Source organism: Ostrea edulis, chromosome 6, assembly GCF_947568905.1.
Source record: "Ostrea edulis chromosome 6, xbOstEdul1.1, whole genome shotgun sequence".
Classification (NCBI taxonomy): Eukaryota; Metazoa; Mollusca; class Bivalvia; order Ostreida; family Ostreidae; genus Ostrea; species Ostrea edulis.
In genome coordinates, this window is record NC_079169.1 from 4,796,666 (window position 1) to 4,815,499 (window position 18,834).

Below are 18,834 nucleotides of genomic sequence, written 5' to 3' on the forward strand. Positions count from 1 at the left end.
GATTGCTAACTTCATCACCCAATGAAACAACAACGAAAGACATTTTATAGTTTAAATTTATATTTTTATGCATTATTTAAAAACGTAAACTAGAATTAAGAATCTAAAATAGCATATGGTTGACCCATTTGTTACATTAAATGTTCCATTGCACTCTTTGACCTTGAGGACACTCCATATTTGGTAATGAATTTGCATACTGGTGGTACTAGAAAACCGGATCGTTTTCAACAAACATGTATTTATTGCATGATGAAAGCAATGCCAATTTCAAAAGAAATATAAAAGAGAAAAGATTCTGTGAATATAAACGTGTCCAACGTGTTCGGTGGTTCCTGTTACAATTCCACTAACACTATAATGAAACCCGCCTCCTCAGGTTGTGCACGCATCAGTAAAGTGGTCCTCAATAGTTGTCAATTTTGATCTGATAATGACATATTCAATGCTTTCACGCTTCCTAAATGCAGGAATAAGTAAAAGTTGAAAACAATAGTTTACATACTTCAGGATGTTGCATATTTGACAGTGTTTCGAAGTCCATCAAGCACAATCTTTTGAAAGGGGACATAAAGTGGTTTGGGTTTTTTTAAAGAACCGTTCATACGAATATCTGTGCTTTTTGGCGATGGACGGGTATCCATGGCCGCATTTATAAATCACAGCAAGACTACATGTTCGGGTAACCATCCGAGAAAGACTTTGCTGCAGATCTGTAGCTCTCTTAGAAACATTTGGACAAAACAAAGAGCTACATTTATGTACATATCCACCTCTTATAGAAACCTTCGATTCACAGATCAAATGCGCACGGTTGAGGCCTAATACAATGTTGTATTCTTGCATCGCCGTCTCATATTTAATGTAAAAAAAAATCCTTATATATTGTATCAATATACTATGTATTTATGGCCAAACATTCTTTCAAGCATTCCCCAGAGCCCCATGCGACCCAGAAAGAAAGAATATACTGTAAAATTAAGTGAGAAGCAAAACAGACATAAATTAAACGAAGAGCAACCTTCTCGGAGCACACGGCGTGAATACCAACGTCAGTTGTGACGCAACATTAATACATCCAGAATTAAACACAAAGGATGACAACACAGAAACACGGAAATTATACAGGAAAAATCCAAGTCCAAAGGCCACCCTTTTAAATACTTATACATTACGCCTTGTCAAGGCGTCAGGAAGATGTCACCAACAGACGTTTGATTGATATAGGGGACCGAATCGCATGGATTCAAACTAATTAATCAATCCTACGGACAGTTTGTCGATGGACTTTTACTTCATCTTCAAAAGAAATGTGAAACAAAAAATACACGTGGGAAATATTGGATGTGGATCTTATTCAATACAGCAGATCACATCCACATCCTCACTTACATCCATTAAGACAAAACTCGTGTTACATACCATCAGGCAAACAGAGATCATTACAAAACGGATGAGATCCGTTGTGTTGATTAGTGATGAAAGCTTTCAATTGATGTCAGGGAGATGGTGGGTTCGAGGCCTGTTCATGCCTTGTCCACGTCCGAATAACGATAGCATGGGTCATAGCAACTTATGGCTTAAAAAATAATGGGGAAATAGGACAAAAATAGGATTTTTAAAATGAGAGTAGGATCTTTAAAGGACAAATCTATTAACAATAGTTTTAAACAAGAGTACCGCAAACGGTACAATATACGCCCGTCGGACAGTGAAATTCAACCTGGAAGCATATTGTGCACTCTGAATTGACAGTTGTAACACACATTCTGAATAGAAAAGACTTAAAGTGGGTCATGGTGCACCAATCCATCTGACATGTGAACTGATTATGTATTAAATTTTCACTGAGAGCAAGGTTGTGACAAAATGTTGGCGCAATATCTATTTATGATGATAAAAAGTCCAGGAAACCATTTGATCTACTTTTAGCCCTAAAGTAGGTCATGGTGCACCAATTAAGTTGAAATGTGAACGGATTATGTATTTCTCTGAAAGGGAGGTTGTGACTAAATTTCAGAGCAAAATCTGTGACCATACCCCAAACAAAAAATCTTGAAAACTGTTTGACCTACTTCTACCCCTAAAGTACTGTAGGTCGTAGTTCGCCAATTCAGCTGAAATGTTAACTGCACTTGTCTTCCTCCGAGAGGAAGCCTATGACTAAATATCGGGGCAATATCTGTATCTGTAATGAAAAAAAAGCCCGGAAAACTATTTGACCTATCTTTTCCAACAAGTAGGTCAAGGATGGACCAATCTAGCTGAAATACACACTGAACTTGTATTTCCCTATGGGGAAGCCTTTGGCAATATGTATCCATAATCAAAACCAGCCCGAAAAACTATTTGACCTACTTTTAGTCCGAATGTAGGTCACGGACGGACGGACCAATCCAGCTGAAATACAAACTGAACTTGTATTCCTTCGCGAGAAAGCTTGTGTCTAAATTTCAGGGCAATATCTGTATCCGTAATGAAAACAGGTTTTCTACTAAATGATACTACGACCTTGATGTTTGACCCTGAGAAACAATAGACATCCTCCGCTTGGCATAGTGTGTATGTGTACCAAGTTTGACGGTTCTATCCCCAACGGTTCGGTCTGTATCCCGCCTAGAAAGTTTTCCTATTAACTGACACTACGACTTTGACCTTGAAAAACAATAGGTATCTTCCTATCATCATAGTGATCAAATGTACCAAGTTGTAAGATCACGTAACTAACGGTTTATTTTACATTTTGTCTACAAGGTCCGAACAGATTAAGTGATACTACGACTTTGACCTTGAAAAACAATAGGCATCCTCTGCTTGTCAAAGGTGTATCTGTATCAAGTTTGGCATTTCTCGGTTCGGTCTGTATCCTGCCTACAATGTTTTCCTTTTAAGTTAAACAACGACTTTGATCTCTGACCTTGAAGAACGAAAGGTGTCATCCACGTGGCATGATGAATATGTGTACCAAGTTTGACGGTCCTAGTCTCAATAGTTCGGTCTGTATTCTGCCTACAAAGTTTTCCTATTTATTAATACCACGACTTTGGTCTTTGACCTTGAAAAACGATAGGCATCTTCCTCTTATAATGGTGATCCAATGTACCAAGTTGTAAGATCCCGGAGCTTACGGATCAATTTGCATTTTGCCTACAAGGTCCAGACAGACGGACGATGCCACATTATAATACGAGAGTCCCGTCTTTGACGGGCATATAATAAGCAAACATAACAGAGAAAATAACTTAATTCTAATCATTGTTAAAGTAGAAAAACCAGATTTTTATCTTTCATCAAATTTTGCATTGCGTGAATGGGATCATGAACAGAAAGGCATATAGATTCTCGGGTAAAAATCAGACTCCATAAAATGTAGGAGTCTGTACTTGCTCCCTACGATACACAAAATCGCATGTAGAGTTCTTGGTGCACTTATAAACTCCGCAAACTTTTACCGGATTGACAAATAATTTCTTAATTTAGCACACATACGGAATGTACTGTACCCGATTATGATCATGTTTTAGTGCCCACCAGGCATGCATACTAATATAAAATTTAATGAATTGCTGCAGTTTGTTGAAACTTCGTATAAAACAGCCTATAAATCCACAAATGACATTAGATTAAATGATTGACTGAATAGTGTTTAACGTCCCTCGGTAATATTTCACTTTATGGACGTCACCACTGCAGAATTTCGGCCAATGCTTGGTGCTTGTGGCATTTGAGCTGGGAGGGATCTTGCCACTGGGCCACATCTGCTGTAACACGGGACCTCGTTTTTAGCGGTCTCAACCGAAGGTCCGTCCCATTAAGTCGCCTTCTACGACAAGTAAGGGGTACAGAGGACCTATTCTAACCCGGATCCCACGAGAGTGGGGGGGGGGGGGGGTGTTACTGAGGACCTATTCTAACCCGGATCCCCACAGGATTCTATTCTCAGATGTATAATGGCAGTTATATTTATTCAAAGTGCAACATCTAAATCAAAGTATAGGCATAGTCACGAGACCCTTCCTTCCCTGTGATACAAACTGCACATACCCAATAATCAGTCGATTGACCCAATAATGTAACCCTTGCTGGCGAGGCAAAGACTTCGCAAATATTGGAACTAAATTCAACAGGATGAAAAATGCAGGAACATATTCTAGATAAAACCCATTGTCGTGTACAGTGAACACATGATGTGATGTTCAGGAAGCGTGGAATGGTCCTGGTTGTGTAATGATCAAAGAATGAATACATTGCATGTCTTGTCTTTGTGAAATAGCTAAATGATTTTAAAATATAGTAAAATGTAAGAGATATTTTGAGTACGATTTTTCTGTGAGAGTAACTTGCTAATTGCGCCGTAAATTTCAGATCTGGCATGTGATTGTCAAAGCACCTAACATCTCAAAACATTCTTCAACAAATGTCAATATATCTTTTACGAACAAAGGAACAAAATGCACTCCTAGTCTTGGAATGCAAAGAGAACCTCGCTCTTAGGGTCATATTGGAAAGGCGGGTGTCTGTCTGCTTCTGATGCCAGGGTTACGGGTAAGGAACCTACTTGTTAAATAGAATGGTGAAGCGATCAATCTCATAACACCTATAAAGGTGAAGAAAACGAAGAGCCATCAATTTCATAACAGCTATAAAGGTGAAGATAACGAACAGTGATCAATCTCATAACACCTATAAAGGTGAAGATAACGAACAGTGATCAATCTCATAACACCTATAAAGGTGAAGATAACGAACAGTGATCAATCTCATAACACCTATAGAGGTGAAGACAACGAACACCGATCAAACTCATAACACTATAAAGAATACAAAATTAAGAACGGACCTCTGGACATACCAGAGGTGGGATCAGGTGCCTAGGAGGAGTAAACATCCTCTGTTGACCGGTCACAAGTCTTAGGTAGACGCGGCCACCGAGATCGAGAATCGTGCCCCTGAACCTTTCGATTGGATAGCGAGCGTCCTATCTATCAGGTCACCGCGATCGGTGGAATTCACGATGTATTATATGTAGATTTAACCAAACTTGAGTTAGCATCAATGTCGCTGAAATACACCAACTGCAATCTTGCAATGGAGAAAAAAGTTGTTAGCATAATAAAATAGAAAGTGATGGTAATTGAAAAGGCGGACAGAAGGAATACAATTTGCCGTGAATAGAGATCTCAAAAGGGAAGGAGACAGCTCCGGTTTCATTACTATGTTCGTGTACGAAATCCGGGTTATGATTCTGTGAATCCAAGCAATCCGTCAAAATCAAAGAAACAACTGTTCGTTATTGTCATTTTTTCATATACGAAAACGAAATTTTAGACAAAGATATTCCGAATTGTAAGCGGCACTTGTAAGCTGAAGTGTATGAGGGATTTAATTTGCTCCCCAGAATACACAAACTCGAAAAGTCCGTCCTTCATGTCCTCTTACCACATACAGAACCAGTGTACATAGATAGATTAAAGATGCGAGGGATTTCATACTAAGAATCGACTCATTGATTTCATAAAATGTACGTGCTGCTTAGTTAGGATGTGATATGATTTTCATGAATTACTACATACTGTCAAGAAGGTCAATGGGACAGATTACTCCAAAATAGATTTTGATTGACATAGCATTTCTGATCTTATTTTTAACCTTCCCAAGTTCTTACTTGAACAATCACTATTGCATTTAATTACAATCATTACAATTAATAGGCAAGGTTAATTATGTGGGTTTGTGTCTCACAAAAAAATCACCTATATTTTGGTTAAGTGATCAATCTTATAACTCCTGTAAGCAATACAAAATATGTAGTTGGGCACACACGGACCCCTGGACACACCAGAGGTGGGATCAGGTGCCTAGGAGGAGTAAGCATCCCCTTTCGATCGGTCACACCCGCCGTTATTACGTCTAATTTCAAAATATTTCAACAAATTACTCATTTCGGAAAATGACAAAGATGATGAATTATTTGAAGAAATTGATGATTTTTGTGATAAAGGCATCTCTTTGTTCTACCTAATCACACACAATACTGGTATATCTTCTCTGTACATTAACATTTTGGACAATATCGTATTCAAACGACGTCCATATGGCAGCAGATATTTATATTCAACACATTAACAGGATCCGATATTTGCACAGAAAAGGTGCAGATATCCATTGGTTTGTGGGTGAACTCCTTAGAGATGTTTAGACAAATGACCAGACTGTCCGCTACAGAATATTGTCGCATTTCAAAATTCATTTGGAAAAAGAAAACACAGCATATTCAGAATTGTACCTGTTCGAGAAACGATGACATGAAATAGACCTTAGATTCTAAAGAAAGAGGACATGAGAAAAGAGTAACTTCCCTTGTTCTTGTCACTAACTATGACTCGTGCAGAAGGAACTTGATTAAAAGATTACTCAAATACAGCAACAGTATGAAACAGAAAGAAGTAAAGCAAAGTATTATTTTGAAATGCACCTGCTACTTTATAAAGGAGGCACGAAAATATCGAAGACATTATCATCATATCAAAGTTTTCAGTTCTCAGAGATTTGCTTACTGTCAAACTGAGACTGCTGAGAAACGAGCCTTATTGCAATGTGTACGGATTGCAACAAACTGCCACGAGATTTGATATTCATGAAATTGGCTGGCATAATCCTAACATTGAAGGATCCAAATACTAGCAGTTCTCGCGGCATACCAGGATTTTAAGATTTCATCTCATTATAATACTTAGTTACAGTGACCCTTGTAGGTAATATTTGTAATGTGACATTTTTCATTTTGACCTTTGTTCCGTAACCTTTGTTGTACTGATCGTGGATTTCACACTAGAACGACAGACACGTAGTTCGTGACGTCAGAGCTTAAATCTGATGGTTGCTGGACTCGTTCATGCTCCTCCTACTTACAAATGTAGTACTCTTGGCGTACTTTTCAGTATTCGTGGTTCAAAAAGTAATGTTTATACTTACAAAGTGAGACCCGGACTAATACTGTATTTAGGAGGAAAATACTTATCGTGTAACCAATGGATGGTATTTTGTGTATTAGATCATACAATTTCGTCGAAGAAACATGTATAGTTTGTCTAGAAATGAAACGGAAAGAAACATCAATCTATTGGATGTAAATAATCAGTAGGAAAACTGGTCTGCAGTGATGCAATTGCAATTATATTCAACACATTCTAAACGCTGTATGTTTACAAGCGAAAATTTACGAGAAAATTTGTGTTTTCTTTTTTAAAGAGACACTACATCTCATTTTGCGCAAAAATCATGAAACAACAATTTTCCCAGCGCTTTCTCAATTTTTGTTGCATGGTTGAAAGTATGAACTTTACGAAAATAACACTTATCTAAAGTTAAAAATTATCGTTTTAACGTAAAAATTAATACTTTTTGATGGCCTATACAAAAAATATCGAGTCTCCCCCTTTTAGTCTTCAGACGCATGCGCATAGACAGTAAACAGTGCATCATGTCGTCCAGTGAGAGAAAGTGTAGTTGATAGATCTAGAATTTTGACAGATTCTGTGAGAAAAGAGGTAAAAATAGAATGAGATAAAACTCATGCGTGAAATAAAATTTACCTAGAGATCAGTATGACCGTTGGAAAACAGAGAGCTCAGAGAAACGCATGTAACTCAGTGGTGGATCTAGGATTTCCGAAGAGGGTGTGAAAGTCAGAGATTAGCCAAAGTAATCGGCCATTCGGGTGCAAAATTTGGATTTTCATTCACAATCTGTGGCGTAAAAAGGGAGGGGGGGGATACTGGCCCCCTAAATCTGCCATTGAGACTAGCTGCGAAGACACTACGTTTGAAAGTAAGTGCTATTTTTATCTGAACACGACACGTGCTAGTTGTAAAAATAATCGGTCAATGGGAACATGGAAGGGTTTCTGTTGAAATAATGATTTATAATTAGCTATTATAAGGAGCAGGGAATAATCTTATGTACTTGAAAGGTGAGTGTGGACCCCCTTGAAGGGGAATTTAGATAATTTCCTACACAACACCTTTGCTGTCATTCAAAACCACGTGATGTAAATAAGCATTCAAAAGTCCGAGTCAGCATGAAGAAATCTTTGAATTCCGAACGATCTTCAAAGCGCAGTTGAGAGTAAATTGATGCATCCCAATAGGTCAAAATTGTCAGTATCGATGTGAATTTTATCATTTTATCAATATATGGTTTAAAAAACACTTCATTAAAACGTGGAAAATGAGCTCTAGTGTCTCTTTAATGATATCATTCAGAATGATTTGTAATGTACTATATTTTGTGGCGTATGCACTGAAGAATCTCTTTTCATTTTATTTGTCTTGGTTATATGGGATTGGAAAGCTACATGTACATGTGTACATCCTTCTTTAATGACAGGAAAGAAAAACATTTTCTGTCCGAAAAATGAAAAATATTGTTATTAAATATGTTATATAAATTGTTGACAACATGAATATTAATTGGATTATTATAAGCCCGTCGAAAACGGGACGTATTATGGTATGGCGTCGTCCGTCTGTCCGGACCACATGAGCAGGATACAGACCGAGCCATAAGCTCCAGGATCTAACAACTTATTACATTATATCATGATGAGACGAATATGCTTATTGTTTTTCAAGAGCAAAGGTCAAGGTCATAGTATCACTTAGTAGGAAAACCTAATAGGAAACCCTGTGGACAGGATACAAACCTAACCGTAATCTCCAGGATCGCGTTTTACAAAAGAACTTACGACAAACCTTACATACTGGAATTTTTCAGTTTATTTTAAGATCATTCACTCCAAATAAAAATATTTTGTTAAAATGTTCCAAATTAAGTCTCAGAAAAGTTTAAATTCATTTATTTAAAGTAATAACTGTGTAACACAATTTAAGACTTGCGACTTTGTCGTGATTTGTTTTGTAAAACGGGCCACAGATATTGCAATTTGATCACAATGATAAGAAAAAGGTGCCTAAATTTTTTCAAGGTTATAGGTCAAAGGTCAAGATCGCAGTATCACTTGGTAGGAAAACATTGTAGTCAGGATACAAAGCGAACCATAAGGTCCAGGATATTGCAACTTAATCATTTGATCACCATGATGAAAAGAAGATGCCTATTGTTTTTCAAGGTCAAAGGTCAAGGTCGCAGCATTACTCAGTAGGAAAACATTGTAGTCAAGATGCAAACCGAACCATACGCTCCAAGATATTGCAACTTGGTACATTTGATCACCATAATGAGAGGAAGAATTTCTATTATTTTACAAGGTCAAGGTCGCATTATCACTTAGTAGGAAAACCTTGTAGGCAGTATGCAGATCGAACTGTCGGGGCTAGGACCGTCAAACTTGGTACACATACACTTTATACCACGTGAAAGATGCCCATCGTTTCTCAAGATGAAGGTCTTACATGTTGTAGCATGATACAGATCAAACCCATACATCGTATGCAAGTGAAAATATCACATAGAGAATACATGACTTGTCTGTTTTTACGCTGCAAAGAAAGTATGTCACACCCTGATGATTGCAGATACTACTTGAAGCCAAGTTCTACAAATCATATGGTGTAAGAAAAACACCCTATATAAAATTTTCATGGGCGTATTATGTACCGTTGGCGTACTCTTGTCTTTCATGTTAAACAAAGGTTGAAAGATAAGTTTATTCAATACTGGGAATGTAACGAATCTTCTAAAGGCATAACTTGCAGACTTTCTGCAAATCTTACTTTTGAATGTCAAGAATATTTATTGTCAAATATTTCAATACACAAACAACGTATATTAACCAGATTTAAAACTGTAAATCTTAAATTGCTCATAGAAACGGGAAAGTGGCTAGATATAGATCGAAATCAAAGAAAATGTAATATTTGCAGCTCTGATATTGGAGATGAGATGCATTATATTTTTATTTGTCCTGCTTTGAATGATATTAGGCGACATTATATAACAGAAATATTTCATACTAGACCTAATGTTATCAAATTTCATAATCTCTTTACATCCAAAAATGAAAAATTACTTTTGAAATTGTATAAATACATACAATTAATTACTGAGAGAGTAAACCCTCCGGGTTAAAAGTACATATAGTCTATTGTTGCATTTATTCATTATCAAGACTGTGACACATATTTATATGAATTACTTGTGCATGCGTGAATATTGTTTTTGAAGGCTTGTTTATTATATTTTCTATGTTGTGTTAAAAGCGAATGAGAAAAATAAAAACTTGAAGATAACATGGTTTAAGCAAGACTCCTGAGCAAAGATGTGACCATAAGATTCTATTCCCCCCCCCCCCCCCCATAAAATGATTTGTAATGAACAAAAGATCCATAATCGAATGTATGCAAATATTGCAAGTTATAAAGATATCTTTCAACTGATCACGAAACGGAAGGTTTACAATTTGAAAGAATGGTGTTAAAAAGAAGCTCGAAAACTCGGTCTTAATTTTCCCATCCTCATAGATGTATTTCTAATAATAATGAAGAATTGCATGCATCTTTTTCACTTGAATAAACAGAAATCTGAGACCGCTTCATCTTAAAACATCCTGTACATTTAGATAGCGTGTGGTTCATTAGATTCTTGGTTGAAAAATGGGACTATCCATGCAGAAAATATAGCAATATAGGGGTTTTATTCCAATACGTTTAACCCTGTGAAACATACTACGATTAACCACAGTTTATATTATAGTCTCACATCTCTGCAGAGAACTGTTAACTCTTAATAAGATTGTCCAAAAGACTAACGAATATAATATATTTCATTCGTGGCTGAGTCTTGTGAAGTTTGTTTTTATCTCATCCTTATCCTCATTTAATTTCAGGTGTACAATCAAGAATAAACTTCTTCCTGAACTTTCCCTCACTGGTATATGCAAATGACGTTATTTGAAATATCAAAGAACATCCCATACACAGACGTAAAATTGTCAATACGGTCGTTAAAATAGTCATCTTTTCAATACGGTCGTTAAAATAGTCACCATCTTTTCAACAAACGAAGTTGTCATTGTCCTTTATCTTAAAGTCCATATCGATGTAAACGTTACCAGCATTTTCAAAATATTTCTTATATAATATGTATATTTCTTGAAAAATGATTCCTTTTTTCAAAGAAATATTTTGGTGTCTTGTAAATCGATTCTTAGATTTAGAATGGCTACATGTAATTAAGTTTTGCAGTCTTAAATGATACTTTTAACATTCTCTATTTGAGTCTAAAATTTCATATCAAGCAATATTAAGTAACAATTTAGCGGAAATTTATTCAGAATATTTCACCAACAGCTGGTGACGTCTCAATGTCGGTGATTTTTTTTTCGAATTGTACGTAAAACGAACTTTATGTATGTGTGAAACATATTTACCCATATTTAACAGGTCACGTTGACAAAAATACCAACGATAGTACAAAAAGGAGCAAGATGAAATTATACCACGCAATAAATCGATTATTTTAGTAGACCGAAATTGACAGTGTTTTCCGGTAAAAAATGTTGAACAAAGACTGTCTATATCCATTGAAAACAGTGATTACAGCCATGTATATTAGAATTAGAAATCACGAAATATATATCGGAACTAGTGGTATTTCAAATTTTTCTATCAAGAGGTGTAGTGAAATTGCTTGGAACGCTGGACGACATAATTACCGGATTCTGGATTGATATCAAAAGCCTGATAAAACCCGCGATGCACTAACCTCTCTTGTTTTATGATATCGATCTCTAGATGAGAAAAACGATAAAGAGTGTGTGTCTGATATTTTAAAGTGCAAAGATTGCATTACGAAAATACATCATAAGTGACTGTGAAGTAAACAAACAGCTGGACAAGAAAGGTGCTGAATCGTGTACATAGTCATTTTCGCTTTGAGTCCTCAATAGTAAAGCAAAAAATGTTTAGTCAGAAACGAACTGGGAGGAAACCGCGTGCGTGGAGGATCGCTCCCAGAATCTTAAGAAGTCCGAGTTTAAATGAACGCCTACCTAGAGGAGAAATTTGTCGGCATAGTTTGATTTTCGATTTCATTACCATGTTCTGGATTCTGTACTTACTACCCTCGTTTTCATGTTTAAATTTCAACCAATCATTGTCATGCATATTTTACTACATGTGTAACCAATCTGAATAAAAATATTTGTCATCCTGACATTTTTAAAAAAAAAAATTACACTACAGATATCCATCGTGTTTGCATATTTACTACGAGCCAGTCTGATTGTCATGTTAGCAAATCTACACTTATTTCATTTTCATCAGATATACTATCACTGAAAGGTGAAGATACCGAACAGTGATTAATCTCATAATTCCTACAAGCAATACAAAATAGACAGTTGGACAAACACGGACCCCTGGACACACCAGAGGTGGGTTCAGGTACCTAGGAGGAATAAGCATACCCTGCCGACCGGTCACATCCGCTGTGAGCCCTATATTCTTGATCAGGTAAACAGGGTTATCCGTAGTCAAAATCAGTGTGCCAAGAACGGCCTAACAATCGGTATGAAACGCGTCAGACAGTATTTGACCCAATGATAGGTTTTGTCACTGTGTTATCTTCATAGTTCTGTATCAATGAAAAAAACTACGTGTTGACAGTTTCATATTTACTACAGAACTCTTCTATTGCTAATGTAAGACTGCCAACATGAAATATCATGTTATTGACATACAAAACTATCAAGATGACACGCAGTAAATACAAGGCTTTCAGGATTTCACAGGAAATACAAAACTGCACGCATCACTATGTCATGTTCGTAGTTTGGTATTAATTACTAAGTTAATTTATTATATTAATTATTTTGCATCATTATATTTCATGTCAGTGTTTTAACTAACTGTCATGCTGTTAGTTTTTTTTAAAATTTATTGTACAACTATCAGTTCTGTTGACACTTTACGTTAAGTTCTAAATTGAGGCAGGCTACACAAACTAGTTGATGTTACAGGGGGTTAAACAGATCGGTATGAAGCCAGCATGTCGCAAATTCTATGGTAGTTATATCGATCTAATTTACAAATACAGCCTGTCATAATGTCGAATGCTTTCTGGTTCGTTTTATACCAATTGTTAAATAGTTCATTACATAGTACTATATTTGATCAACGATTACTCCTTTTACTTGATCATGGTAGAGTGGGTTCACGGCGGGTGTGATCGGGCAACAGCAAATGCTTACTCCTCCTAGGCACCTGATTCCATCTCTGGTGTGTCCAGGGGTCTGTGTTTGTCGTACTCTGAATTTTGTATCTTTATATAGGCTTTATGAGATCGATAACAGTTCGTTATCTTCACTTTTCATTGTACAACTATCTGTCATTATGACAGGGTTTTTAAAAACTTCATTATACAGCTCTCTGTCATGTTTTTGTTGTTTTTTTGTTTATTTAATGATTTAGAATAATGTGTCATATTGGAAGTTGTTGTTAATTATTATACAGCTATCTGCCATGTTGACAGGTTTTTATTACAGGAATATCTCTCGTGATGAAGGTTGTTTTTTTTTAATGATATAAGCGCCGAGCATAGGTCTAAATTTGTAGTCCTTCATCGCCAATAGTGGCGTTTTCATATGAGTGAAAAAGTCTCGAGTAGGACGTTAAACAATATACAATCGATTAATATACCGACTTCATACAAATCCGGACATCTTCTCTCAGCATCGCAAATTATAAGATGAATGTTGCAATCCTGAAAGTGTTATTGAAATCAGAACTCATGGGATTTTAAATTTCTATTTCATTATTAGATTTTACCTTTTATTTTTTATATTCAACCTAGAATGCTAGTAGAAACCAAGATCTTAGGGTTAGGCAAGTATCTTATCCTTGCGAATGCATTAGAGTGCAAAACAAACACTAGTTTAAAATGAAAATACCACTATCTCTTTCAGTAACCTTGACTTTGTTTTTGAAAACCAAGATCATTATGCAAGGTTTCATTTCTAAGTCTGACACAAATTCAATAAGAAATCATGAAAATGCAACTTAAATATCTCGATCACAAAGAATTTCGAAACATCCCTTACAGAGACCATAATGTTTTACATTTAACCTTGACAACCAATAGGAAGTGATATTTCTATTGTAAATACTACACCTACATGTAGATGTGCACGTTATAGGAAGTGATATTTCTATTGTAAATACTACACCTACATGTAGATGTGAAGTGATATTTTTATTGTAAATACTACACCTACATGTAGATGTGCACGTTATAGGAAGTGATATTTTTATTGTATATACTACACCTACATGTAGATGGGAAGTGATATTTTTATTGTAAATACTATACCTACATGTAGATGTGCACGTTATATGAAGTGATATTTTTATTGTAAATACTACACCTACATGTAGATGGGAAGTGATATTTTTATTGTAAATACTACACCTACATGTAGATGTGCACGTTTGAAGACAAAACGTACAACAACTTTCAGAACCCCCTTTCCTTTCAGTGACCTTGACATTTGACAGTCAACTTTGAAAACCAATAGCAACCAAGTCCGATGCACAAGGAACCAATTTCCCAAAGTTTGACAAAAAGTGGGTAAGAATAGCAACTTGGACCTTATCCAGAAGCAAATTTGAAAATCTTTTACAACGTACCTGACTTTTCACCTGTTATTTTCTTGCATTTAGAACAATGTTCATTTCGCTGACAACGAAGCCAAACTGACTGGATAACATGATTTTATTTTGCCAAGCCAAATTTGAGGATTTGTTTTGTCTGAAACTTGTATTTTAAAGATCATTCAATAATTATTCATCCGTTTTAATTACACAAGCTTGTGGTTAGTCATTTTGTTATGGTCGCGGTTTTTTAACGCTTTAACACCACAATACCTATTGGGTTCAATGGCGTTTGCGACAAAACTAAAATAATCATTGAATTGTCACCTATAGCCTTGAAAAATGAAAACCAATTATTGCAACCAAAGATTTATAGAAGGTAGTTTATAAAATTAAATGGCATTTGTATCTTAAGTTCCGAGGAAATTGAAAAAAAAAACAAATCCCATAAAATATCAGTAAGTAACACGTAGTGGATTCGAAATCTGTTGGAGGAATTAGGGAATTCCCAACTCACCATCAGTAACGTTGTGGTGGCAAATCATATCAGACTCGTGAAAGGCCAGACCAAAGTCGATGGTCAAAAACGCATACTCCCCATTCAGTAAGCCTAGGTCATTCGCAGCACACATAATTCCTATGATATCACGTGGGTAAGCGTATATCAGGAACACTGAAAAATAACAGAAGTTGTATGGAAATAACTGGGGGGAAATCTCAGAGAAGTGTGAACTAGAATGAGACATTGTCAAAATAATCAGACACGTGCACAGAATACAGCCTGGTTGTTAAAGTTTTAAGACAGTCAAATACTATGAAAAGGTTATTTATTTCAATATAAAAAAGGGGGGAAGAAGTAGAGCATTCTAGAAAGCTAAAACAAACCACGCAACTCGCCAATTGTTAACTTGAAATTTTCCGGTTCTTAATAAGGAATAATATAAAGAAAACATTATTAAACTTTAACGTGCATTATTCAACTTGTATACACACTGATGCAATAAAATGGTAAATTTTGATAGAGTATATGAGAGAACGTACCCCTTGTTGTGTGTGCTTCGGTTTTCAGATGGTGTTTAAGGTAGATTGGATCGTTGTACACGGATAATATGTTAACGTCAAATCCTTGCTGTTCAAGATATACCTGCAATGTAGCATTTCGATTAAATTCTGCAAGAGAAATATTCATACTAACCACAAGATAAATTCTCTTTTAAAATCATGAGTATCAACTACGCAGTCCTGCTTAGATTTCCAGAAATTAAAACACAGTATTAAACACTTTAAAACCTTAAAAACTGCGCATGGAAGTGGGACGGTCACGTGTTCACAACCTGTGACGCCTGAAGGTTTCTCAGTGCATATAGACCTGACCACTCCCGAACCACTTCATACCTCAGTGAAGTTTAAAAAAAAAAATAGTTATGTACGCATTTAAGACAACCTGGCGATTAAAAAAAAAAGATACTAACAACCCGCCATAAACCATGACAAAACCGTGACCTACAATTAATATTGCCATTAAGGAATTTTTGACTGAGAAAGCATGTTTATATCCAAGCGTCGATGTGGAAGAAATGAAATGGGTCTAAATCAAAGTTTTGAACGTTGCGGAATTTTTAATGAGTCGCAGATCCAACTTGTTTGACAAACAGTCACTACATTTTCCGTTCAAATGAAGACTCTCATAACGTAATTTTTTATCTTCCCATATTGAAGGGTTCATATAGTCTGTTTTTTCTTTATTGGTATGGGCAGCGATATGACTAATAAAGAAAAACAAACTATAGGAACTCTTGAATATCAGGAAACAAACAATTACGTCATGAGTCTTCATTGGAAAGGAATATGTTTTTATTTTGCGATTTACATACCTAAAAGGTAAGCAATACAGCATTAACGGGGCATGGACACGATTGAGCTGAACATTTTATTTTTCCATTTTTATTGTTTACAAAGCTTAACTAAAGTGTTTCTAATGGTCAACCAAAATTTTGATATTAATTTTTGAATTACAAGTAAGATACAGCACTCACAATTCTTTCTTATGTAAACAAGGCTCGTGCTATGTTTTTGATTACATATAGATTGCTTAATAGAAAATAGCATGTGTAAAACAAAATGGTTTGTGCTAAACACTAGAAATTGTTTAATTGTGTTCAGAATCAACCTGTTAATTGAAAATTCTGCTTTAAACAAACTTTACGAGCATATCTAACATACGTAAACAATAACAAAGAATTGTGAACTCTGCATCTCCAATATACCTCGACAACTGACATTCAAATTTTTGCTGATCATTAGAAATGCCTTAGTTAAGCATTCTAAACATTAAAAATGAAAAAATAAAATTTGAAAATTTTCAGCTTAAATCGTGTCCATGCCAGTTTAATAGTGATTGAGTTCATACCTCATACCGTGAGAGTTTTTCTTACTCGATTGAATACAATGTTTAACACGCAAGGATATACATGTATATACTACTGTGTTCATGTAATGGAAATCATCTAATGAAAACACTTGAGTGCAATGAAATTATCATTGCTCGATCATAGCCCGCATTTAATATAAATCGCATCAGAACCAGGACTCCAATCGTCTGATCTATATTTTAAATATCTACATTCTTGTTATGTAAAGAGCATACAGTATATATCTTTTATAGAGTTTGCTTACTTGGGGTAGACGGATTTGCACTAATAACTGTTTAACATGATGGAAATTTGGATTGTCATCTCACAGCTAGGCTGTTTCTTACAGTAAGCAACTTTTTTTTTCAATGTCTTAATAACATCATGAAATCGCCAATCGATTATTCAAGAATTAAAGTTTAATTTTGAAAATATATAAGGGCATAAACTGTGGCGCTTTAGGCCTGCATATTTCACGCAGCGATTTATGAAAAAATATTCCGGCGTGAAGCGTTAAAGTCCATACCCTCATGTGTTTTCAAAAATGAAATTTATTCTCTTTTTATTTTCATATTCTACTTCCAATTTTGTCGGAATTCCCAGCCGTACTATATTTTTCAAAATTCATACGCACATTGTTCACATTTGCTTAATACAGTTTTCAAGGTATCAAAGGCAAAGACTTCCCAAATGTATAATGGAATTAGTTTGATTTTATTCTACCGCACTCAACCTACATTATGTACAAGTTTCTGGAAGGCATGGACTTGGTCGGCCAGAGATGTCTTGAAGAGAACTGACGGAGAGATATCGCAGTGAGTGGAAGCTCTCTACTACCGACCCTCGTGATCGGAAATATAGAGATCTGAGGTGAGCTAGTCAACTATCTGGAAGGGGGGGGGGGGGGGTCACTAGTGTGGACAATACCCGTACACCTGCACGTAGATTACAAGGAACCGATCGACGATTTACCCTTTGTTTTCTTTTTATATTTTTTTTTTAAACATACACACAGTATATATATACATACATTCTGCAAAGAAACTTGTACAAAATGTTTATAAGAACTATCAAAGGTATATGTATATATTATTTTCTGAGAGAGAGAGAGAGATGAGTTCAGTCATTATTTAATATATTTTAAAAGGGTACATATATATTGAAATTTATAAAAAAGATAATTTTCAAACAAAAAACAAAAAAAATAAACAACAACGATTTACCCTTTGTTATTTCCCTAGTTTGGAATTGTCATTTCTCTAATATAAAAAAGATCCTAAGATATCGAACCAGTTGACGAACGAATTGTTGCACCAACAATTCACATACTACTTTCGGGATAAGGTATTTAATAAAATAAAAACTGAATTATTATGATGATGTTTTTAATTATTTCAATCTCTTCCCTTTCAGTGATATTTTTCTCGTCACTTAAAGTATATCAATATATGAGGCAGATACTAAAGAAAAACTCGTAAACCTTTCAAAAATCGGGCATATTTAGGCGTTGAACTCTTGTACCTACTGTGAATGGAACCCCAGCACCAGTCTAGGGATTCTTAGAAAGAAATTCTTATTATGATAGGCTGGCTATCCGTTACATGGATAAAGGAGACGTTATTGAACATTTCATTGAAAAATGAAGTTATGTTGTTTTGGTATGTTTAGCAAAGGAATACCATCAATGCATACACTTAATTAAGAAATAAATTTAAAAAAAATTAAATGCATGGTTGTAAACTACAACGCTTAACGTCGGTGTACATTTCATAGAGTGCGTACCGAAAAACCTAAGTATAATTTATTTCTTATAC

At 35.4% G+C, this 18,834-nt stretch overlaps 1 protein-coding gene across 1 annotated transcript in view; it reads right to left on the reverse strand.

Moving 5' to 3' along the window:
* The window catches only part of LOC130047027 (atrial natriuretic peptide receptor 1-like), a 66,279-nt gene that overhangs the window by 33,453 nt on the left and 13,992 nt on the right, over positions 1-18,834 (reverse strand). The window contains exons 3-4 of the mRNA XM_056141144.1: positions 15,651-15,753; positions 15,127-15,282 (exon numbers count right to left, since the gene is read on the reverse strand). Coding sequence (XP_055997119.1) covers positions 15,127-15,282; positions 15,651-15,753 — 259 coding nt within the window. The remainder of the gene's footprint in view (positions 1-15,126; positions 15,283-15,650; positions 15,754-18,834) is intronic.